This window comes from Lissotriton vulgaris, unplaced genomic scaffold (assembly GCF_964263255.1).
Source record: "Lissotriton vulgaris unplaced genomic scaffold, aLisVul1.2 SCAFFOLD_303, whole genome shotgun sequence".
NCBI classification, from domain to species: Eukaryota; Metazoa; Chordata; class Amphibia; order Caudata; family Salamandridae; genus Lissotriton; species Lissotriton vulgaris.
In genome coordinates, this window is record NW_028246227.1 from 798,066 (window position 1) to 823,304 (window position 25,239).

Below are 25,239 nucleotides of genomic sequence, written 5' to 3' on the forward strand. Positions count from 1 at the left end.
GAGATCAAACACATGAGCAAATACTCCACGGCTCGGGTATATGGAGAGGGGGAGCAGCCGAGCGCAGTGCTGGCCAACCTTATGAAGGGAGCATGGCGGCGCCATCACATCCCTATGGTGAACACTGCTAAGGGAGTGCCAACCACATATGATAGAGAAATAGCTGAGACTTTTAAAAAATTACTACTCGGATCTGTATTCCTATAAGGACGGCGATATGAAAGAGGAAATTATTGACTATTTAAGTCATATAGACATCCCCACACTGGCCAACTCCGATAGGGAATTTCTCATGCAACCAACAGAAAGGGACGAGATTCTGGACGCGCTTGCCAGTATGAAATCGGGCAGCGCACCAGGGGCGGACGGCCTAACGGCAGGCTTCTACAAAGCCTTCAAGGACCAACTGCTACCACATCTGTCGACCCTCTTTGACGACATGTGTAGAGGGCAGCATGCCACAATCTGTGGTAAATATTTTAGTAATTTACCTTGAACGGAGTTTCTATAAACAATAAATTCAAGTATGAAGAGCAGAGTCCGTGGTGGTTCGAATTCAGGGTCTTTATTCAGAAACTCGAGTTAAGGGAGAGCTCCGTCACCTAGGGAGGATCGGAAGAATCTCTAACTTTACATTCTGAACACACAGTATTTATAACAAGAAAAGAGGAAGGAACTTCCCTTCAATGCATGCCCGGATCATATGTTGCAATAAAACAGAAGTCATGTAGGCCCGGATCATATGTGGCAATGAAACAGAAGTCATGATCATAAAAGGAGATAACGTCGTGAAAAAGGGGCACGTGGTAGAAGAAATAAGGCTGAGTCATGTTTCAGAATAAGGAAGCACAAGAGAGTCAAAGGTGTGAAGAAATAACGCTAGGCTGGTTCCTTAGATAAGAGAAAGAGAGTCGTGACAGGATGTCTGTTTGTCGTGTTTCAGCATTCAGGGGGCTTTTCTTCTCGGAATTGGTTGTCGTGGTTCAACAGAGCGGGGGTTACTTCTCGGAATCGGTCTGATCTTAGGGAAATGGTTACAGATGGGGGGGTCTTGTTCTCGGCATTGGCTTGACCACAGAAATGCACGGTTTAAGTGAGGAAACTGGTTCGCGGAATCGCCCTGAGCATGAAGATGTAATGTTGCCTTTAGGGGAGGGCGAGTGCGTGTGCAACTTCGTGAGGTGCATGATCAGCGCGTGATTAGTTCGTGTTCGTGTGCTCGTGTTCTCGTGCGTTCATGTTTTAGCACGATGGGCTCGGGGACGTGACTGAAGAGGGTGTATGATGGGACATAACTTATGATAAAAAGAGTCTTTTTCCACAAATCTATGAGAGAGGCTATCTTGGTTACTATATTGAAGCCGGGAAAGCCACACGATGAGTACAGCTCATACAGGCCCCTGTCGTTGCTGAACGTCGATACCAAACTATTTGCCAAGGTCCTGGCCACTCGATTGGCCCTGCTTGTTAACGGACTGGTAGCCCCGGACCAGGCGGGGTTTGTCCCTGGCAGAAACCTAGTTTATAAGTGATCCAACATGTTCGACCAAATAGAAAGGCACTGGCAGTCTCTCGATATGGAGAAAGCCTTTGATTCTGTAGTGGCCCTTCATGCGTGTAGTGCTGCAGCGTATGGGCCTGGGACAACCATTTCTCCAAAGGTTGGGAGCGTTGTACCACGAACCGAGTGCGAGGCTCCGTATGGGAGACCTGGTCATGGACCCCTTCCCTATTAGCAGAGGGACTAGGCAGGGATGCCCCCTCTCGCCCCTCCTATATGCCCTGGTGGCTGTACCGCTAGCTTGCGCTCTGCGGGAATACCACGGGAACGAAGGCATAGGCTTCCCAGGCTACAGGATTATAGTTTCGATGTACGCAGATGACACCCTGCTGTACGTCCGCGACCCGGATAACAACTTATCATCAGTACTTAGGGAGGTGGTACGCTTTGGGGCACTCTCTGGTCTAAAGGTCAACTGGACCAAGTCGCTCGCCTTTCCACTTACACCGCTCACGCAGCAAGCACAAATGGAATACCCTCTCCAGTGGACCATGGATACGGTCTGCTATTTGGGGATACATCTGCACACAGATTAGGAAATCCTCTTTATAGCCAACTATGGCACTGCGATTAGTAAGCTAGAAGACTACGTGCTTCATTGGAGCAAGCTTCCCCTGTCCCTAAAGGGGCGCATATCTATCATGAAAATGGTTTTGCTCCCTAGGCTTTTGTTCTTGTTTCTTACCTTACCAATTGTCCTCCCCAAATCATTTTTTACACGACTGCAACAACTGATGACAAAGCTAGCCTGGGCGGGCGGTCAGCCTCGCCTCCGGTGGACACTTACTATGCCTTACACAATGGGCGGGCTTGGAGGCATACTACAGAGCGGCACAGGCGTCACATTTACACACTTGGCTACACGGAGACGGAAACATACCTCATGTTCGCATGGAGACCATCTTTGCACAACCAGACACACTCCAGCACACTATTTTCCAGTCAATGGATCGTACAACGGGCATACTGGACTCTATAACAGCCACCAATCATGCATGGCACAGCCTCTTACAGATGCAGGGTGGGGCATTGCTGTACTCACCTGTGATGCCAGTTGACTGGGCCATATGGATACCGCCACTCACGGAAAAGGGAGTGATTGAAGCTTTGCATAAACTGAACGTAAACACAGCTGGAGACTTGTTCGCTGACGGAGTGGTTAAGACGTGGGAGCAGGTGCTGGGCACCAGCGTGGAGCCTCCGCTACAGACGCGATTTCAGTTCCATAGGGTGCGCAGCGCTTTGGGTGACTTGCTGGGTGGGGACATAACGGAACCCCCTGAGGTCCCTGAGCTTACACATGTAATCAAAACCGCATCACCTAGGGGGCTGCTGTCCAGTCTGTACGAGCTCACACAGACAATTACACGGTACCCACACTCTAAGGCACGGCTGGCGTGGCAGACCGACTTAGGCATGGTATTAGATGAGGACACATGGCGCTACTGCTGCACTGTCACTAAGAAGGTTTCACTCAATGGCAGACAGACTAGTCCACTTCAAGTTCTTAAACCGAGTGCCCCAGCCGTTAGGCCAACTCCTCTCCCCTTAAAGATCTTGCCCACTTCAATCAATCAATCAATCAATCACAGCATTTATATAGCACACTACTCACCCAAAGGGTCTCAAGGAGCTAGGGAGGGGGGGTCCACTACTGCTCGAACAGCCAGGTCTTGAGTTGCTTCCTGAAGGCGAGGTGGTCCTGGGTCAGGCGGAGGTGGGTCGGGAGGGAGTTGCATGTCTTGGCGGCGAGGTAGGAGAAGGACCGACCTCCTGTGGTGGCTCTTCGGATGCGGGGGACGGCGGCGAGGGCGTGGCCGGTCGATCGAAGCTGGCGTTTGGGAGCGTAGAAGTTGAGGCGGCTGTTGTGGTATCCCGGGCCTTGGTTGTGTAGGGCTTTGTGTGCGTGGGTGAGGAGTCGGAAGGTGATTCTCTTGTTGACCGGGAGCCAGTGCAGGTCTCTCAGGTGTCCGGAGATGTGGGTGCGACGGGGGATGTCCAGGATGAGGCGTTCTGGATCCGCTGAAGTCTCTTCTGGAGCTTGGCGGTGGTTCCGGCGTAGAGGGAGTTGCCGTAGTCCAGACGGCTGGTGACGAGGGCCTGGGTGACCGTCTTCCTGGTCTCGGTGGGGATCCACCGGAAGATCTTACGTAGCATGCGCAGGATGTTGAAGCACGACGAGGAGACGGCGTTGACTTGTCTGGTCATGGAGAGGGAGGAGTCCAGGATGAAGCCCAGGTTACGTGCGTGGTCTGTTGGTTTGGGTGCGCTGCCCAGGGCGGGGGGCCACCAGGAATCGTCCCAGGCGGAGGGTAAGGATCCCAGGATGAGGACTTCCGTCTTGTCCGAGTTCAGTTTCAGGCGGCTGTTCTTCATCCATTCGGCTACCTCTTTCATCACTTCTGCCATCAGGTTCATTTTTACTTGGGAAAATAAAGAGTGCTTAGTTTGTAAACGAACAAGTGCTGGCATCAAACGTTTTTCTTTGAAGCTTGTGGCCCGTGATTAATACCAGGGCTTGATAGTATGGTTTCTACATATGCATCTTTAATCCACCATCAGTCACGCCTTTACTCGTTATCTCAGTCCTGGTACTGTGTGCGGCAGTGGAGGGTCTCTGTGCTCTGCAACCATTGCTATGTGCGCCAGTAACCAAACCGCGCGTGTCTGCGGCGCCAAATGGCACTCAAAACGTTTTCTTTAAAAAGTGAAAAGATGGTGCATTTTCACACATACAACGCCACAATAAGGGTCTTAAGGGCAGTTTGCAAATTTATTGTATTGCCTTTATTTTCATTGTTGTGTCTGACTGCTGTTGTCCGTCTTCCCCGCTGCCTGTACGTGGTCCATGCCATTTTTTCTTCCCTCTGTTCCCCTTGCTGTACCCTTGCTCTCTGCCCGGTCTTTCCTTCTGTACCCCCCGCTGCCCGTGTCTCTGCCCGTTCTGCCTTCTGTTCTTAGCTGCCCCTATATTTCTGTATTCCGGATTTTGCCTCTGTGCCATTAGTTTTTTGTGCCCGTCTGCCCTCTGTGCTACTCGTTTTTGTGCCCCTTTTGCCTTCTGTTCCACTCGTTTTTCCCTAATTTTTTGTGCCCTTCTGCCCTCTGTTCCACTGGTTTTTTTGTGCCTTTCTGCCCTCTGTTCCACTCGTTTTTTTCCTTGGTTTTGTGCCCTTTTTGCCTTCTGTTCCACTCGTTTCCCCAGCCGCTGTGACCCTGCGGCCCCGCCCCCCTGACTGCCCACTGTGACCTTTTGTTTAAGTATTGCTGTTAATCAGAGCCCCTTCATGGGCTCTGATTAACAATACTTAAACAAAAGGTCACAGTCTGCCCCGCGCTTCCACAGCCACGAGCCCCACAATCCCCAGCAGCCCCTCCTCCTTACCTGCACTCCTCACAACCGCTCCGCCACCACCCCATGGAAAAGTGCCTCATGTTCGCGCCGCTTGCTTCTTTAAAGCGGCCGGCGGCGCGACTCACGTGACGTCCGGTGCGCGCGCTCCACGAGAGGCGGTGCACGCTGACGTCAGGGGAGGTTCCCGCGCCCTGGAGGCAACGGTGGTGGCTAGACAGTTCTTAGCTGGCATCAGGTGGTTTTCTGATGTTTGCCCCCTCCAAACCCTATAGCCTCATGGGTAGAAAGTTCCCCTCCAACTCCATGATTCTTCTACTGTAACTCCCCAACAGTGGCAGTGACGTTACTATTTCAGCTCTTCTTACACCTCCATATCATCAGAGGGCCCAAAGTAAAAAATTTATTCTGATTGTACAATTGCTTAAAAGCACGAAAGTATAACAGAACTGCACCATACAAGTATAAAAAAACACACTAAAAGGTTTTTTCTGGACAGATAAACATTACTTAATGATTAAAAGAACTAGTTCTTTCTCTCTCTATTCTTCTCACTTACTCTGTCTGCCTCTCTATCAGTGTCCCCGTCACTCTCCTGTGCTTCACCTTCCTTTGACACGCTCCTCTTATTTTCTTTCTAATGTTCCCTCTTTTCTTTTCACTACCTTTGTGCCCTCTTTCTGAGTCTCTCGCTCTCTCCCTCCCTCTCTTATATACTGTCTCTCTGCATGAACTCTCTCTTCCCTGGATTTTATCTCTACCATGTCTCATTCTCTCTCCTGCTCTCTCGACCCCCATCCCTTTCTATTGTATGTGTAAATTTTGTTGTTTCTCTCCAGTATCAGGGAAGGCTTCTGTTTCATATGCAATTGTATTTATGGCCCGCTTTGAGATATTTTAACAGAGTAAGCCATGCGTAGTTGGGAGTAAAATTAACCCGCAAAATAAAGGTAATTTCCCGTTCCGGAGCCACTGCACATTGACTCCTGCAAACTTTTTATACTGGTTGTAAACGTTAATCACGGTTCATACTTTGAAGCGCTTAGATTATCACAATATTTTGCGAAGCGTTCCAATAGGTAAACCCAATAAAGAAATGCATTCCTGTTAAATACCGTACTGCAGGCTGGGTTCCCTGTTAAATTACTGTACAAAACCACACACCGAACAGATAGCAGGGTCGGTCGCGTACTTGTTGCACAGATCTACTGACTGCACCCCGTGTCACGTCTGAGCCGGTCACCATTCCAGTATTTGATACAACTTACAACATTCAGTTGAGCATTAACAACGCGTCCTAGTGAAGCACACAGGCAATTGTGCATGTAGTGTCACTACATAAAATATCCCCATTATTATTATTACACCCACCAGACTTGTGTTACTTTGGGGGTAGACTTGCGCGTTCGGAATGAGCGACAAATGTCTGACCTGACCGACGTCTGGAGCTAAGGGGTTGAATCCCAGATTGATAGGCAGGGGTGTGGGAGGAAGCCAACCACCCCCAGATCTGTGGGCTGCCCTATCAGCCCACCCCAATGTCCTTTAGGTTCCTCTGATGGGCAGCTGTGCTTGTGTTCAGACTAAGGTGCCCCGACAGAACTGCACTGAACGCGGTTCAGTTGCCCCGGATACACCCTCAGGGCCAGAGAGGGGGGGCAGGAAGTGGGTTAGTAGTTGAGGGGCTCAGCTGGAAATCTGTTTGCAGCCTGGGTTGGGAGGGTGGCGAGTGTTGTTGCATTGCCTAATAACATCCGCACACTTGGTTGTGAAACGGCTCACAACAGTATATGGTTACGGCTCAGACACACACGCAATGGCGGGGCTAGGGTGGGGACGTCCTGGTGGCAGGACCCTCTATCTGCCCCCAGTTCTTGTGTTTTTGTGTTCTGCTGCTTGCATGGGTGCTATGGTGCTTTAAACCATACTGCACCCACCATACTGCACTCTGCGCATAGTGTGATGTGCATTTATCAGCAGTAGAGACTTAAAAACAAGCCGTATCAGTCAGGGTAAACGCTCGCCAGGCAGCCGGCACCCGATTTTCACTTTTAACATTAAAATTAAAGCGCGGATGCCGCAATTATACTAAAAGTAAAGAAATAGATGTTTTTTCTGTTTCTTTACTTTTGGTATAATCGTGGCACCAGCGCTTTACTTTTAATGTTAAAAGTAAAGCATGCGTGCCAGGATTATACCCAAAGTGCGCTCATCACAATGCCGAGTTTTCTCTTTTAGAACCGTTCCACTTGGACGGCTGCCATAAAAGGTTTATCTTCTTTATGGGGCCATCTGTTTGGACCCATAAAGATGATAACACACATAAGTCAAGGAAGCCAGTCCAAGTGGGACGGCTTCAAAAGAGAAAAGAGTATATCACTAATACCTCTTTTCCAATGGCTGGCCACCGTTTAGCATGAATAGTGACGCCAGCCCATGGAAAAGAGGGGCGGGGCTTAACCTCGCTAGTGAAAGTACTCTGTAAACATAAAATCTCGCGAGCTCGACTGCGCATGTGCGCAGTTCACCACGAGACCTAAAAAATCAAGTCGAAGAGTGCATTTTGAAACACAACTTTAAGGTAAATTTGTGAAAAAGTCATAGGCTCTATGTAGTATCCTGCATATTATACTGTAAGGTGCTTTACCAGCCCTGCTCTGCCAGTGCCGGAGCTCTGACTCATTGGCATGTTGGAGTCTGATGATGCCTCGGGATATTGGGACTGAGGGAGCAGAGCGACAGATGGTCATGGGCTGAGCAGCTGACAGGCAGCTCCTGGTGGGGCTCTGATCTACCACAAATCTTCATGATGTCCTGTACCTCACAACCTGTTATCTTTATGAATAAAGCATCCTGAAATACAACCTTCCTGAGTGGACCTTCATCACTACACTCTAGAGCAACATTCCTCAAACATTCAAGTCCTCTTTTGGTGAGCATAGCAAATGAAACCTGTCACTGCAGAGGAACTGCACCGTGCCTTCTACACCGTCAGCCCTGTGCACTTCCAGCTCTATGCGTTTCCAACAATGTACTATGCCAACGCTGGACACAGCCAGACCCCCCCGACACAGCCAGAGCCCCCCTGATACAGCCAGAGGCCCCCCCCCGACACAGCCAGAGGCCCCCCCGACACAGCCAGAGGCCCCCCCGACACAGCCAGAGGCCCCCCCCGACAAAGCCAGAGGCCCCCCCCGACACAGCCAGAGGCCCCCCGACACAGCCAGAGGCCCCACCGACACAGCCAGAGGCCCCCCCCGACACAGCCAGAGCTGCCCCCGACACAGCCAGAGCCGCCCGACACAGCCAGAGCCCCCTCCGACACAGCCAGAGCCCCCTCCGACACAGCCAGAGCCCCCCCCGACACAGCCAGAGCCCCCCCGACACAGCCAGAGCCCCCCCGACACAGCCAGAGCCCCCCCGACACAGCCAGAGCCCCCCGACACAGCCACAGCCCCCCCGACACAGCCACAGCCCCCCCGACACAGCCAGAGCCCCCGACACAGCCAGACCCCCCCCCGACACAGCCAGAGCCCCCCCGACACAGCCAGAGCCCCCCCCGACACAGCCAGAGCCCCCCCCGACACAGCCAGAGCCCCCCCGACACAGCCAGAGCCCCCCCACAGCCCCCCCGACACAGCCAGAGCCCCCGACACAGCCAGAGCCCCCGACACAGCCAGACCATTACTGTTGCAGCAGTGCTTGGTGCTCAGTCCGCGTTTCCTCCAGAGAAACTGTAGTTTAGTGAATTTGTTTTGTTAAACCGTTGGTAGTCCTCTCAGCTGCTTTCAAAGGAGTTCTGAGCTAGAAGATTCACGAGCTGTCCTTGCACCAGCAGCTTCTTTGCAGAGTTGAAAGATTAGTCAAGACAGTTCCAGTGACGCAAGTACAGCTCTGGGAGCAAACTTCAAAATATATAAAGACACTACTCAGTTTTTCGAAACTTTGTTTCCGTTGCTCAGACCCCAAATAGCACTCATGGTTCGTATTCAGAGGGTTCTTTTAGAAGAGTCTTAGGTTTAAATAATTAGAACAATAAGCGAAAACTTCCACAATAAGCGAAAACTTGCCTGTGTTGTTGCTCCAGTTGAGAGTAAAGGCGTTGTTGATTCCACCTGCATTAAAAAGAAGAGAAACGTTAATAGTTCTACCAGCAGTAGCAGATATTGATTAGTTAATAGACTGCACATTAGTTACTTTGAATTGTAATTGCATTCCTACAGGATAGTCACACATTTTGCCCTGTTGTGAAATCACTAGGAGTGAAGGAGGCGGTTCCTATATCTCAACCCCTCTTTTTGTAAATCTTTGGGTATCTTGTGTAGTCTACTTGAAGATTTCACATAGGTTCAATCTCTACATATATTCACACGGGGGACCCTTTTAAGCAGACCCTGGTGGGCTCCCTTATGGAAACTGAGCACATAATGCCTCTTCTCTGGAAGACTGGCCTTTACCCCCGGTGAACACTGCAACGCACTTTCACTCCATATTTCAATCTATGAAATAGTTTCTACATGATCGCAGCTATGGTCGAAACGCTGATCTTGGAAGGGGTAAAGTTCCATCTGCTTCATTTCAACTGTCCGCAAACTCGGGTATGTCCCTACCCCTCTCTTTGAAAGCAGACAGGAAGTAACTCACACACATCTTACCTTAGACAGGGCTACATCTCTCATCCTGTACTCAGTTTTCATTCAGCACCAAACTCACATCAATCCCCATGCAATGAAGCACTTTCACCCTGCACTCAGGCACTTATCAACCTTTATTCTTGCACAGAAAGTACTCACACCATTCTCTCTGCCTCAGACACTTATCAACCTTCATTCTTGGACAGAAAGTACTCACACCATTCTCTCTGCCTCAGACACTTATCAACCTTCATTCTTGGACAGAGTACTCACAGCATTCTCTCTGCTTCAGACACTTATCAACCTTCATTCTTGGACAGAGTACTCACAGCATTCTCTCTGCACTCGACCCTTATCAACCTTTATTCTTGCACAGAAAGTACTCACACCATTCTCTCTGCCTCAGACACTTATCAACCTTCATTCTTGGACAGAAAGTACTCACACCATTCTCTCTGCCTCAGACACTTATCAACCTTCATTCTTGGACAGAGTACTCACAGCATTCTCTCTGCCTCAGACACTTATCAACCTTCATTCTTGGACAGAGTACTCACAGCATTCTCTCTGCACTCGACCCTTATCAACCTTCATTCTTGCACAGAGAGGACTCACACCATTCTCTGCACTCGACACTTATCAACCTTCATTCTTGCACAGAGAGGACTCACACCATTCTCTCTGCGCTCAACCTTCATTCTTGTACAGAGCGGACTCACACCATTCTCTCTGCACTCAACCTTCATTCTTGCACAGAGAGGACTCACACCATGCTCTCTGCAGTCAACCTTCATTCTTGAACAGAGAGGACTCACACCATTCTCTCTGCACTCAACCTTCATTCTTACACAGAGAGGACTCACACCATGCTCTCTGCACTCAACCTTCATTCTTGCACAGAGAGGACTCACACCATGCTCTCTGCACTCAACCTTCATTCTTGCACAGAGAGGACTCACACCATTCTCTCTGCACCTCTCAACCTTCATTCTTGCACAGAGTACTCACACCATTCTCTGCGCTCGACACTTAACCTTCATTCTTGCACAGAGAGGACTCACACCATGCTCTCTGCAGTCAACCTTCATTCTTGCACAGAGGACTCACACCATTCTCTCTGCACCTCTCAACCTTCATTCTTGCACAGAGTACTCACACCATTCTCTGCGCTCGACACTTAACCTTCATTCTTGCACAGAGAGGACTCACACCATTCTCTCTGCACCTCTCAACCTTCATTCTTGCACAGAGTACTCACACCATTCTCTGCGCTCGACACTTAACCTTCATTCTTGCACAGAGAGGACTCAGACCATTCTCTCTGCACTCATTACTCTGCTCCACCACCTCTGAACGTATTATTTTCCCCCCCAGGCGAAACCTAATGCATTTACCATTGCTTGTTTTTTCAGTGTTGTTGCCCCTTGATATATTCAATGTGTTTGGTGGTGGAACCCAGTTAGAGTCTTGACAGAGCTGGGCATGGGTCTCAACTGCCTCCTTTAGCATCGCCACTGATCAAATGATTTATCGGCCATTTTTCATCCTGCAAACTCTGCCGAAATCCACTTGGGACACATGCAGGAGTGCATGGTTCATTGCACAAATGAGTTGCCATCAATATTTTGGTATCACAGATAGTGCAACTATCAAGGGTTTGAGTGTAATCAGGGCCATAGAAAGCTCCCCTCTCAGACCCACAGGTTTATGGGAGATCTCTAGACAGGAGTGCACTGTTCCAGCTGGTTCCAGGTTCCTTCTCTGGAAATCAATAAAGTTAGGCAAATTTTGGGATTGCTTACGGGGCTCTGCTGCCGTCTCGCTCTTTTTACAAAGGTTAGAAGCTTTGATGGCAAACGACCATTAAAGAAAGCACCTGGTTTGTTTCTCATGTGTCTGTGTCGGACTGGCCCACAGGGCGACCAGGCAGTGCCGGAGGGCTGGGGACAGGTCACTGCGACCAGGCAGTGCAAAAGGGATGGGGACAGGTCAGTGTGGGGGCAGTGTCTGAGGGCTGGGGACAGGTCATTGCGATGTTACCTGCAGCAAGCTCAAAGCCAAGCTGTCTTCCATCCCTGCCAGAGCACTTCTACAGCTGTCCTTACCAAGTCAGAACTGCCCACTTTGCTAACGTGGGCCACATTTTCAGCCAATTCTCTAATGTGGCCACGCTGAGTGTTGTGCCCGGGACTCCTTTCTGTTCCGGTTCGAGACGCTCTCTGGCTCAGTTTGACCGCATTCGTGGTCTATTCAAGCACAAGAATGGAGATTCTCTTTAAGAACAGCTGAAAGCATGTCAAAGCCACAGGCCTGCGTTCCCTGCATGCACAGGCCACATCAGGACTTGGCACACGAGGCCCAGACACAGAGGAAGGAGTCAGAAAGGGCAGTTCAATGCTAGCACTCGGGGGGGGGGGGGGCTGTGCAAGGATACTTCATGTCAGAACACTAGGGGGGGCGCAAGGACACATCAGCTCATAGCACTCTGAGGGGTGCAAGGACACATCAGCTCATTGCACTCTGAGGAGTGCAAGGACACATCAGCTCATTGCACTCTGAGGGGTGCAAGGACACATCAGCTCATCGCTCTCTAGGGGGGTGGGGTGCAAGGATACATCAGCTCATCGCTCTGTAGGGGGGTGGGGGTGCAAGGATTCATTAGCTCAATAGATGCAGCTGGGAGAGACCACGAAGTGGCCTCTTTAAAGAAGGGGACAACATGAGACACAGCAAGGCTATAGAAAGACTTCTGGGCGCTGTGTCTCTGGGGCATGAACATGACACTCGGAGGCGCTACTGACAGACTTCTGGGCGCTGTGTCCCTGAGGCATCAACATGACACCCTAAGAGGCGCTACTCACGGACTTCTGGGTGCTGTGTCCCTGAGGCATGAACACTGACCGTCAGAGGCGCTACTGATGGACTTCTGGGCGCTGTGTCCCTGAGGCGTAAACATGACCCCCTCAGAGGCACTACTGACTGACTTCTGGGCGCTGTGTCCTTGAGGCATGAACATTGTAGGAGTAGGGTCTGCTTCCTATGGTCACCCCCACTTTTGCTGTGATTTTCTGGTTTTTCGACTTTAGTGTGGCTGTGGGCCTGCTAATCAGACCCACAGCCCAGCTGTTCTCTCTCTAAATTGATACCATGTATTTTAGGTACATACCAGATTGGGTATTGGGTCACATTTGTGAGCCCCTGTATAGTGTACCATAGGTACCCAGGGCATAGGTGTATCCAAGGCCTACCAGGGGCTGCAGCATGTATTATGCCAGCCCTGGCTGGCCCTCCAAACTGACACCACAGGCTGATCACTCAGCTTGGGTAAGGTGGTGTAATCACCCCTTACTTAGATATAGTAAATCTATATCTACCTTATATATAGACACATAGTAACCTATAAGTCACTCCTATGGCAGGCCTTAACAATCCTGGAGGCAGAGTGTTGGTTTTGTGTGAGGGTGCCATAGCAAGAGCTGAGCCCCTCTGCAGCTTTCGGAACCATCTCCTTAGATCTGTTCTATTATATAGCCATACCATATGCTCTTAAGTGCATTATAATCCTCGCGGTTAATGCTAACTTTAGTTTGGCTTTATCAAAACATGTGTAAGGTGACAAACACTTTGAAATACTACCCCCCACCCCGCCAGTCCTGGCGGCGGGGGTAGCATTCCACCCTTCTAGAGGGAGAAGACGTGTAGTTACTGCTTTACCCGATTAAAGTTAAACAGAGCCTCAGCATCACAAATTGGATGCTGCTTCCATAGACACGAGTAACCTCCTGCTGCTGGGGGAAACTCCAGCAAAGAGCCTGGACAATAGGTTTCCTGTCGAGGGAGGTGCTAGCACCTCCCGAGACAGCCTGTAGTGTATTGGGGCAGGGTGGGTTGAATGGAAAGATGCTTTTCCAGACATTGCCGGGGGCACACAAGGTGCTCCATGCATAGCCCGGTTCAAACCAGTTGCTGGGGCACTCCAGCACTGCTCTGATGCAAAACTGGACAAAGGGAAAGGGGTGTAACCACCCCCTTCCCAGGTCCACCCATAGGAGGGACCTAGCAGGTAATCCAGCCCTTTAGTTTAGTATAAAGATAGGAGCTGTCCCCCCAGGACTTTAGATTATCCTGGAATGAAACTGATACAGAACTCTTGGACCTTCGACGTTCTATTTCGACGAGAAGACTGAAGACATCTCCCTTGTGGTCAAAGAGTGACCACCCTGTGCAAACAGGCACCACCAGGAACTTGCCGGTCTGCTTTGTCGACGCTCCTGCCAGAATCCGAAGACTCAGCGACACAGGAACTGGACTTCCAGACTTCCCTGACTCAGATCCACATCCACAGCAAAGCTGAGACCAGTGGTTGACACGAGAGATGTGGGACCGGACACCCTGGACATCCTGCATTTTGCTAACTGCATTGACTCCTGAGGTAACTTGAAGTTGTGCATTGGGGTACGAGAAGCCCCAGACCAGATCACAGTTTGCTCCAAACTCACCCCTTTACGAGTGTCACGTGGGGCTGCTCCTGCATTTCAGCTTGACACGTCTTTCCAGTTGCTAGCCCGCTGGCTAGTTTGCCCTCTGAAGACTTTCTATTGAATTTACAACACTGGCCTGGTTGCTGCAGGCTTGCTCCAGCTTTCCTCCAAAGGAGAAGCGCCCAAGACCGTGCTGGTCTGACTCGAAGCCAATATTCACTTCCTGCATGGGTTGCGTTTGCCAAAGCTTGTTGTGTCCAATCTGGATAGCGATGCCGCAGTCAACTAGACTTTTTGTGGGACAGTTCGAATCCAGCTCCTGGTCATCGTCAACACCTCCTGGTCCTCGTGGCTGCAGAGACAAGCTTTACCTCTTCACCTGAAATCTCCTCTACAATGCCTGGTTCCTTTCTGGTTCCTTCCGGGTCACTGGCTAGTGACCCAGACTCTGCCCTCTCTGCTTTCAGGTTCTTCAGTTTCTCGATCCACCTGGACACTTTTCCTCTGGTAGCCTGCAGCACTTCTTTGCAGATTTCCATATAAAACATTGACAAAACTAGACATCAAAAAGCACCTATGCACCCGGCTTCCCTGGGTGAGGTAACACGAGTACTCCGGTGCTCCCGTGGGTCTTGACTCTTGAAGTGTCCTAGTCTAAAGGGGTTTTGTCGTAGTCCATCCGGAAGTGCCCTAAAACTGTAACTTTGTAACTTTTACGTTCCCATTTGTCAATGGCAACTCGCGATTGTTTAGACACTGGATGTGTCTCCCGTTGGTCTCCTACCTCCTATCCTTTGGTTGTCTAGTGTAGCCCCAGCGATTCTCTAGGCCCTAGGCCTGCTCACTATTTATCGTGGTTCTTATACCCCTATTTTAGTATATGGTTTGTGAGGCCTCTAGGGCATTACTGTAAATTGTGCAACTTATCCTATGCTAATTAAGTAACTTGTGATGTACTTTTACCTCTAACCTCAAAGAGTGCAGAGGGGTTGTGTTAGAAATAAATACATATATATTTGATATATACCTCGTGTGGTGTCCTTTCATTTGTTATTCAAGGGATTATAATTGGTAAAAAACAGCTTCACATGCTATTTGGAGTTTAGCCAAGACTGCATGCGAGCTCTGCCATATTTATAAATAATGTTGCCATAACTGAAATGCTGCAAGCTCCCAAGAAGGCCGGTGGGGTCTATCGAATCTGGATCACACAATTCGCGGCAGTCTATTTTGCGAGCGCCAGCTGCCATATGCCCATTGCACAAGTTCATTCATGCCCCCTCTTGTGGCCCGGCCATGGCATGAGAGAGACTCAAGTCTCGCCTGTACTCTCTCAGATGCCCCCGCCGCTTCTGCCTAGTTCCTCCTGACGTCACATGACTGCACTCTACGCCGGCACATCCGGACTATTGAACCCGGCCTCCATGGTGCCACACCGGTGATTGACAGCTGCAGTATCGACTGCTTAGAGGGCAGCCCCCCCCTGTGTGTGCGTTAGACCTGGCACCTTGGCGTGAGTCTCCCTTCCACTTTTTGCTGATGTGCCTCAGATGTTTTGCTGGTGTTAGCTGCTCAGGGCACTGCGCCACAGCCAATCCGTGCAGCAGTGCAAGTGCTCTCAATATAAAGTGTACCTGTAATTGATCTCCATGATTGGCTCATTGGATTTACTGTCAGTCCCCAGTAAAGTGCACCAGGAGTGCCAGGGCTTGTAAATACCAATACTGCTAGTGGGCCTGCAGCGCTGGTTGCACCACCCACAGAAGCAGCCTTTTTAAAATGTGTGCAGTCTGGTACTGTCATGCACACACTTGCCAGCCCCTAAACCTTCCCTTTACTTCATATTAGTCACCACTATGGTAGGCCCAAGGGCAGGGTGCACTGTAAGTGTAAGGTAGGACAAGCCCTGATGTGTATGGCATGTCCTTATAGTGAATTACTGCCAAATTCGTATTTCACTATTGTAAGGCTACCTGTTCTCTTAGGCCGAGATGGGCTGCTGGAATTATTACACTCTATAATCCCAGCAGGCCCAGGGAACATGGTAGAAAGTCAAGTTTAATATGCCTGAACTCAGAATAATATACTTCTTTTAGTAAAGTTTATTTTAATATCCTGTGTTTGCAAATGCTACTTTTAGAAAGTTCGTGTTAGCATTTGCTTGCCTAACCATTTCAGCCTGCCTCTGCTTGGATGTGTATCTGACTGTCTGGGATATGTGAGTGACAGGGCTGGGGGATGACAGGTGGTGAATGCCAGGATTACACCTTAGTGGGAGGTGGGAGTGCCCGTGGACTCTGAATAGGGCTGTGCTCTGCCACCACAATGCTGGCTCCGCCCCCTGGGGAGTGACTGATGACTCAGCCGACACCTGGCCCAGGGAGGGAGAAGCACTGTCAACAAGGTACTCCTGGCTGCCCCTGTCCACACAATGCTGGCTCCACCTCCTGTGGAGCGTCTGATGTGCCTGCCCTCACACTGAATGAAGACACCAGAGTACACCCAACAAAGTGCTCAGAGACTGAAAGAAGTTATGCAGAGGCCCCCCTGGCCTGTAAGAACAAAGAAAATGCTGTATAAAAGTAGGAGCCCTGCTCCTTGTAAATCCGATCCTGTTGACGCCAAGAAGAAACTCTGCCTGAAGAGAAGGGCCTGGAAAAAGCTGCATGGAGAAGTATTGTCTCTAATCCTGAGAGACTGGCCTGTGGTGGGTGCCTTGCTGCAGAAGGAGAGAGGAAGGAAAAGACTAAGACTTTTTGAACTACTTGTGCATTAGACAATCTCCAAGGGCTTGCTGTGGAACTTGCCCCCTGAACTGTGCCCCAGGAACAGTGGGCGCTACTCCTCCTGGAAAGAGAAGCTGCCGGGCGGGCCCCAGCTGACATCGCAAAGACCAGCCTCGCTGCCCCAAGCAACGTACCTGTCGCCTGCCTAACTGCAGAACTCCACAGAAGAAGAAGTTGCCCTGAAGCCCCAGCGCAACCGTTCGTAAACTGCAGCGGCACGGGGAGAGAAGGAATACACGCTGAGCGTAGAGAGGCTTTGTTCGCGTCTCACACTGCTGCCCGGGGCCCTGCCCCCTCTTGCCAGACCAGGAGCCCTTCGCCGAAAGACCTGACCCTCAATGCAACGCTGCCCTCCTGAGCCGAGCCGTAGCTCGAATCTACAGAGGAAGACACCGCGACGTGGGACCTGGAATCGACCCCGGCATTGTCCGCCCCGGAACCCCCCTCTCAAGTACTCTAGGGTACTGTTTTGCTATTGAGGTCCGCCGCCCTCTGGACACGGAGTCCACGAGGCGCGCACCCCTCGTCCCCTGTTGGCCCCCCGCTTTGTGCGCTCTGAACTGTGAGACTCTGTGAAGCCATCCCGCAGCTCAGTTCGAGTCGTACAGCCACCCGAACGCCTCGTACTCTCACCGCGCGTTACGCGTGACACACGACACACGCGAGAGTTCGCAAGGCCCTTTTGCCGGTGGTATTACGGGACACCTCTCAGCCCTACGAGGTGCACTAACTCTCCCAAAGGGAGTCGGTACGCTGCAAACCATTGCCAAGTCCTTGAGCGGCCACTTCTAAAAGATTGCCACACTTGACTGTCCGCTTTTTGAAGTTTCCAGACTCTGTGCTCATCATCCTAGTTAAGTTGATCAAGCCTGGAGTGTGCACTGAGAATTGTGCGCTTGTGGCTGGGAGGCCGGTACTTCTCATTCCGGCCATTGTAGTGTACGCCGCGCACACCTGCTCACGTGAAAGGCGCGAGGGTTGATTGGGCCTTGAATTAGGAACCGAAAGAAGCGCACAGAAGCGCTAGGGAGCAATGTACTCTCCTGGAACTGGGTAGAAGGCCCCAAAGATTGCCTTCAAGAACTGTGGCACCCCTTTTGAAGTGTAAGAACTATTTTTAAAGCTGAACAAGAACTGTGGCAACCTGAACAAGCAACTGGAAACATTTTGAACTGTACAAAGACTGTATTTACAAGCCTGCTTTAAAGCTATGTAAAGGAGATATATTTTTACAAGAATACAGTCTGGTGTCATTGTGTGGTGGGTTGGTGGTTATTGTGTGTGATACTGCAAATGTTTAACCCTATGTGCTCTAAAGATTAGCCTTGACTGCTTGTGCCACACTACCTAGAGGGTAAGCAGGGGTTATTTTTAGAGGGTAATCCTTCGCCCTGACTTAGAGAAGAGGGTCCCTGCTTGTCGCAAGTACATACCTGTGCCAACCAGAGAGCCCCAATTCTAACATTGGGCGCAGCGGTAAGGATCACGAATTTACATTTGCAGTGTCCATGCAGTGATTATTGACCATTGCATAGTGATACAATCCAGTAACTTAGCCACAGACTTTTTAATTTTTTTCTTTGCTGGAAGAAGATCCCTTTTGTTTGAAGCCATGCCTGGCACAAACAGCGTGGAGAGGGCAATATCTGTAGCCTCTGAGGTGTTGGAGATAGAATGGGATGCGTCAAAGTTGGATGACTACACAAAAAAAGAACTGACGTTCTTTTGCAAAAAATTCAAGGTTCCACGTACAGGGTGCAAGAACAAGGAGGATTACTACAAGGCCCTGAAAGCTTGGATCAGGGCCGGACTGGGAACTCAAAGCAGCCCTGGCAAATTGTCAGACCAGCCTGTCCGGCGCGTTGCGTGCGAGCGAGCTTGATTACTACTAGGGAATTTGGGGGGGAAATTTTGGGAAAAAACCCACCAAAATGGTGCATTTTACAGCACATTTTTAATTACATATTTAATTGTATCAACTTTTAAAGCACAGTAAATAGTAGGTGATGACCTTAAAGAGCACCAGGTTACCCACCCAGTCATACGTACCCAGAGACATTCTTACAGAGAGCACCAAAAATAGACACAAGGAGTGAATCAGAGAGAACAAAGTAAAAGTGAGACCAGCCCCCATATGGTGTGTAGCGAGCAAGCGCAGTGAGCAACCACTACTAGGGGGAGTCTGGGGGGTTTTCGCCCCCAAGAAAATGTTGGGGACAGAAAGGCCAAAACAATGAATTTTCACACATTTTTCATTACATATTAGATTGTATTAACTTTTAAAGCATACTAAATGATCACCTTATGGAGCACCAGGATACCCAGTCATAAATCACAGACATTCCTACAGAGAACGCTAAAAAATGAAATGTCGAGCACAAAATGTATTATTAATATAAAATAGTATAAAGACATTTAAAAAAACACTTAACTTCAAACAACTGTGCAAAGGTTCAGAGGATAAAATGTTCAAGACAATGTGCAAACATTACATGATTTTTATATCCTGAGGGCAGAAACTGTGGCAATGTCACACAAGAGCATCTTATAACTAGCACCTAGGGCACAGAGGCCAGAAGTACTGGAAACATCACACCCAGGCCTGGTCACACCGGGCCAGAAAACATGGAAACGTTACACATATGCACCCAGACCAGTAAGCATGGAAATATCAAACATAGGCACCCCGGCCAGAAAGCATGGAAACGTCACACATAAGTTACCAGAAAGCATGGAAATGTCTAACACGGCCCCTGGCCAGAAAGAATGAAAAATTCACACAAAGGCACCCAGACAAGTGGCACTGGGACACTTTTCAGAGTGTGGGTGCTGCCTGCAATGTTGCCTGTACATCACTAAAGTCATGGGATTGTGAAACATTCTAGAATCACACACAGAACAAGGGTAGCAATTGAATCTCACCTATTCTGGGGCATATAAAACTTAAAAGTATATGCCAAACCGTTTAAATACACTGTACCCTGCTTTATGGACAGGGCTTGCACTAGTCGTGACATGTAAATAAGCACCTGCGTGGGTCAAGGGTTTAAAGTGCAGGGGCCCAGTCTTTAACCCCTTTGAAAAGGAGTACAAATAGTAAACTCTGACATGAAGAAGGCAGAGCCGGCTTTAGCGCTGGTGGCGCCAGGGGCAACAGTCTTTTTTGGCACTCCCCATCATCTCCTTCTCCGAGGAATCCCTTGCCAACACCCTCCAACAGTGCCCTTCTTCTCTGCATAGCCATTCTCATAGGCATTTCATTTGTTTTTCATAGCGCTACTCTTACCAGGCAGTGTAGGTTGTGTGAGCACTTTACAACACACACCCATTACATATGGAGACAATTAATTATATGTGTGTAAAATCAGTCTTTATGAAATAATACATAAGACAATGTGAATTGCAGGGTGTAGAAATCACTTATCACCCACACTGGTAGGCAGTACATTTTAAGAATGAATTCTGGAGAAGCACAAACTCAGGATTAAAAAGGTACCTCAGTGGTTGGGGTTGGCTTTAATATTAAGAATATATTTCTACCCAAACAAACATTTTTTAGCAGCATTTGGATAATGAGAAACTGGGGAAAAAATAATGTTCTAACCTATAGCATGCAGTTTGCCTGCAGCTCTTTGATGACAGTTTATTGGTCATTGCGTTATATTAGGAACTGCTGGTTACAAAAACATGTCTGTGGCAAAAGCAGTAACCCACTGAGCTACGCACATAAAATACAGTTATGTGATTTGCATGGTACATGTTCTTTGCAGCAGACTTATTAACCCTTTGTGCTACTTTATGTGGAGTCAAAACTGTCACTAGCCACTAGCCCAAACTCTGATCTCTCTAGCAGGAACATTAACCACCAGAGTTAACTTGCCATTTTTATTGTTGCCTGAAAACTGCTGGACACACTACCCACAAGGTACTTTGCAGCAGGTGCTATTAAACCCAGAAGTTATTTCTTCACACAACGCCCCCCAGGTCAGCACCAGGTGCGGCTGCACCAGTCAGTCCTCCCTAAAGAGGTTGGTACCTGCCTGATTGTCTGGTAATTGAACTTTTATTATTTATTTATTTCTCTTTGAGGTTTTATATAGCGCTGGCTGGACCAGAAGTATCAGAGCGCTTTACATGAGTATAAAATAATTGCAGTCACAGGAACCAAAAATCAGCAAACAATCAACAGCATTGAAATATAGCAGATTACAACATTTTTAACGATTTGTAACTATACAAAAACAGGTAAGAGATGAGGAGCAATTTACAATACTAAGAGGAATGATAGGACGAGGAGTTAGGGTTTTGAAGGAGGTGCACTTACCTGCAGAAAGGGAAAGCAAATGAATCCCCAGATGATGAGTATAGCCGGTCGCACTCGTATATTTAATGCGGCATAACTATGCAATTGATGTGAACCACAGGTTCCTACGGTGCACGTGCACATCAATTGCATCATTATGCGAGTGCGAGGACAACAATCTGGTGCCTGGTGTGTGAGGGATGATTTGACATCTTTAACACTTCGGATCAGAATATCGGATTCGGTCAGTTATATATGTACGGGTAAATACGGTGAGCACCGGAAAGATGTCAGAGTCTCCGAGGAGAGACACGTAGTATTGCTGCTAACAGTTACCTCGATCATGAAAGTTACATTTAGTTATTTATAAAGTTTTATATAGCGTGAAATTGAACCCGAAGGATATCAGAGCGCTTTACAATTTGAGGCAAAGGTAACAAATCAGAACATTAGTCTAACATGGGGGAATCTAATGGGCATTGAGATGTTTACTCTTCTCAAAATCGGAATGGTTGTTTGTTGGAAATGGGGGTCTCTAGTTGGCAGTGGCTGGCCATTGTCCAAGTGGGGACCATTCTTCCTAAGTCAGAGTAAGGGGGCTACAGCCTTTGATAACACCTGCTCAACCCTGTGGTAACGTAGCACGAGCAGCTAAGCTTATCTCAGAGGCAGCGTGTGAAGCATTTATGATCATACACAGTGAAGGACACTACAAAGGACACCACACAAGTAGTTATAAAAGATGCGTATCTTTATGCATAGACTTAACACAAGAGACACTCTAAAAGGACTAAAACTGGTGCAAATGTCTGTGGCGGCGGACTCATGATTACAATAAAATTATGAAAACATTACACCTAGCATTCAGAACCAACCCAGCACACAAAGCCTGTACTATTAGTAATACTTAGAGCTCCCTTTGCCAAGGATTAACTCCAGCTAAAGTATTTCAAAATTACAATGCACAGAACTCCATCACTCTAAGCCCTTCTCTACCTGGTATTTTCTTGCTGGGTCTTCAATTGAAATAACTAAGTGAGGTAACAAGAAAAATCCGCAGTATAAAATGGACTGGCAAATAAAATTAGTCAAATAAAAGGTTGATCCATGATGGTGGTTCACGTTAACTAAAACAAGCAATAGAAATAATAATGTTAAAAAAGAGCCACGTATCTACATGTACAGTAAACAACTGAGGACCACCAAAAGAAACCCCTTTGTATGTTCCTGTGTGAGACACTGCCATTCATATTGTTACTCCCTGGTGTTGGATCTGGTTTTGCATGATGGTTTCATATGCTAATACAGATTGAGCAAACCATAAGACCTCATACTAATGGCCCAATACGATCAGTGTTATTTCCACACCCTGCATTCACCAATGCAGCTGGGCGCATATTTACCGGAATTAGTATTAATAGAATTAGGAACAGCAAAAATAAAGTAGGAACCTAAAAAAGACAGGAATATAACTGCACCAAAAGAAGGTCACAAAATAACGAACTTTCAAATTCAGAAACACACAGCTCAGAGCCCAGTCGGTCCTATAGCAGAGTAAATGCGCCCAAGGCCTTCACAAGTCGGAACTATATTGGGGGCAGACATCCAAGCCTTAAACAACGCACATGATGCCCCTAACTTGGACACAAGCACATGTATAGCACAAGCGGAAGGGCATAAAGCCAACACATCATCAAGTTATGTTCAGCTTTGAACCTCTTTATCCTTAGTCATTGGTATTTTTTTAGCTCAAGATCCGACCCAACTAACAGCAAAGGTCAGCTTAAGTGTCTTGTAATGCAGGATCATACAGTGATGGAGTTCCTGGAAACAAAAGCAAACATGTCAAGCGCAGAAGCAAATGAACCAACAGATGGACAGAACCGAGATCAGTTCGAGCTCTTTCTAGTTCACCAGTGAAGGACAAGTTCCTCTTTGAGACTAAACCTTCCCTAAACCCAATGAAACTGCCCGTGCCTGAGGTGGTCCCAAGAAGCCCCCTCGAAGGATAAAGGAGATGAGGCGAGGATGGATCCATGGCCTGGAAATAGTAGCTGAAGCCGAGTACCGGCAGCACACGGGGCCGCTTCTCGCCACCATGGAGGCAATGTCTGGAGATCAGATGTCCATGATGGGACAGGCAGGAAGTACAGGCTGGCCGCGTCTCTGGCGATCAGATGTCCATGATGGGACAGGCAGGAAGTACACACTGACCGCTCGTGGCCTCCTTAATATCCTGGCAGAGGAGTACCCATAGATGGCACAGACCAAAAACTGCAAGCAGCCAATGAGCTGAGCCAGAGAGCCCAAAAGCAGCCAATGAGCTGAGCCAGAGAGCCCAAAAGCAGCCAATGAGCTGAGCCAGAGAGCCCAAAAGCAGCCAATGAGCTGAGCCAGAGAGCCCAAAAGCAGTCAATGAGCTGAGCCAGAGAGCCCAAAAGCAGCCAATGAGCTGAGCCAGAGAGCCCAAAAGCAGCCAATGAGCTGAGCCAGAGAGCCCAAAAGCAGCCAATGAGCTGAGCCAGAGAGCCCAAAAGCAGCCAATGGGCTGAGCCAGAGAGCCCAAAAGCAGCCAATGAGCTGAGCCAGAGAGCCCAAAAGCAGCCAATGAGCTGAGCCAGAGAGCCCAAAACCCAACTCCATCCAACAAGCTCCCGCCGACAAGGTCTGTGTCAATGTGTAAGGTCTCCATCCTGACAATATCCTGCAGGAAGTAATACCACGATCCATCAGACCCCAGGAGGGTCCTGACTCTAGGCCGGGTCTTTATTCTTTCCTCACCTGAATTCATCTCTTTTCCAGTTGTTCCCGCTGCCCCTGGCCGTGACGCACGACGACGAGGGGCGCGCGTAGGGGGCGCGGGGCGGGCGGCGAGCGCGTAACGCGTCACTGCTACGGCGAGGGCTGGCCAAATGTCCTCCCAGGGCCGCCATTGGTTGCGGCCGCGCTACCACTGGATTGACGGCACTAGAGGACCACTAGTGTGGGCGAGGCTAGCAGGAGGGGGCGGGCCAACAACGGTCATGTTCTAGTCAGTATTTAACTTCGAACCCGACCGAGTCCGACAGCAATTGCGCAGCAAGTGTGTGTTTTTACAGACAGTAGTATTTATTTATAATGCCCAGATAATGACTCTGTGTATGCAGTGCTTAGTGTTAACTTTAGTGGTATTGCCGTATTGGTCCAGTCCTGACAGTCAGTGCCCCCCCTCCCCCTTAGCTAAAGACATACAAGTGTTTTGGCAGTGGTTTGCCTGTATAATTGTGCCCCCTTGATCATCACAGGGCCTCTCTGGTGACGTCACTCATCCATCGGGTCTGGTGGGGTCAGTGGGTCACGACTTGTTGTTGTGGCCAGGTGGAACTCCAGGGAGGGGATGATGTGGGGGGGGGTGCAGTGGCCAGGACAGTGGAACAAAACTTCAATCGCCCCCCTGCAAAGCGCTCCTCAGGCTCTCACACTCAGAAACTGGCCTGGACTGGCCATACCATAACATAACATGGGACCCAGCCCGTTTCATAACGAAGGAACTCGTATCCCTTCCTTATGTTTAGAGAGATAACTCTAATCACTAGTGTATGCGTAGACCTTTGTACTCTCTACCATTCCTATGTGACTCTTAGCGTATATCCATTTGTATCCCTTCCCTATGTATATAGAGATAACTCTAATCACTAGTATATGCGTAGACCTTTGTACTCTCTACCATTCCTATGTGACTCTTAGAGTATATCCATTTGTATCCCTTCCCTATGTATATAGAGATAACTCTAATCACTAGTATATGCGTAGACCTTTGTACTCTACCATTCCTGTGTGACTCTTACAGTATATACATTCGTATCCCTTCCCTATGTATATAGAGATAACTCTAATCACTAGTATATGCGTAGACCTTTGTACTCTACCATTCCTGTGTGACTCTTACAGTATATCCATTCGTATCCCTTTCCCTATGTATATAGAGATAACTCTAATCACTAGTATATGCGTAGACCTTTGTACTCTACCATTCCTGTGTGACTCTTACAGTATATCCATTCGTATCCCTTCCCTATGTATATAGAGATAACTCTAATCACTAGTGTATGCGTAGACCTTTGTACTCTCTTCCATTCCTAT

At 48.8% G+C, this 25,239-nt stretch overlaps 1 protein-coding gene across 1 annotated transcript in view; it reads right to left on the reverse strand.

Annotated features, from left to right (window-relative positions):
* LOC147666031 (uncharacterized) overlaps window positions 1-25,239 on the reverse strand; it is a 161,268-nt gene that overhangs the window by 24,693 nt on the left and 111,336 nt on the right. Inside the window, exon 3 of the mRNA XM_086949307.1 lies at window positions 8,984-9,028. Within this exon, the coding sequence (XP_086805433.1) occupies window positions 8,984-9,028 (45 nt within the window). The remainder of the gene's footprint in view (window positions 1-8,983; window positions 9,029-25,239) is intronic.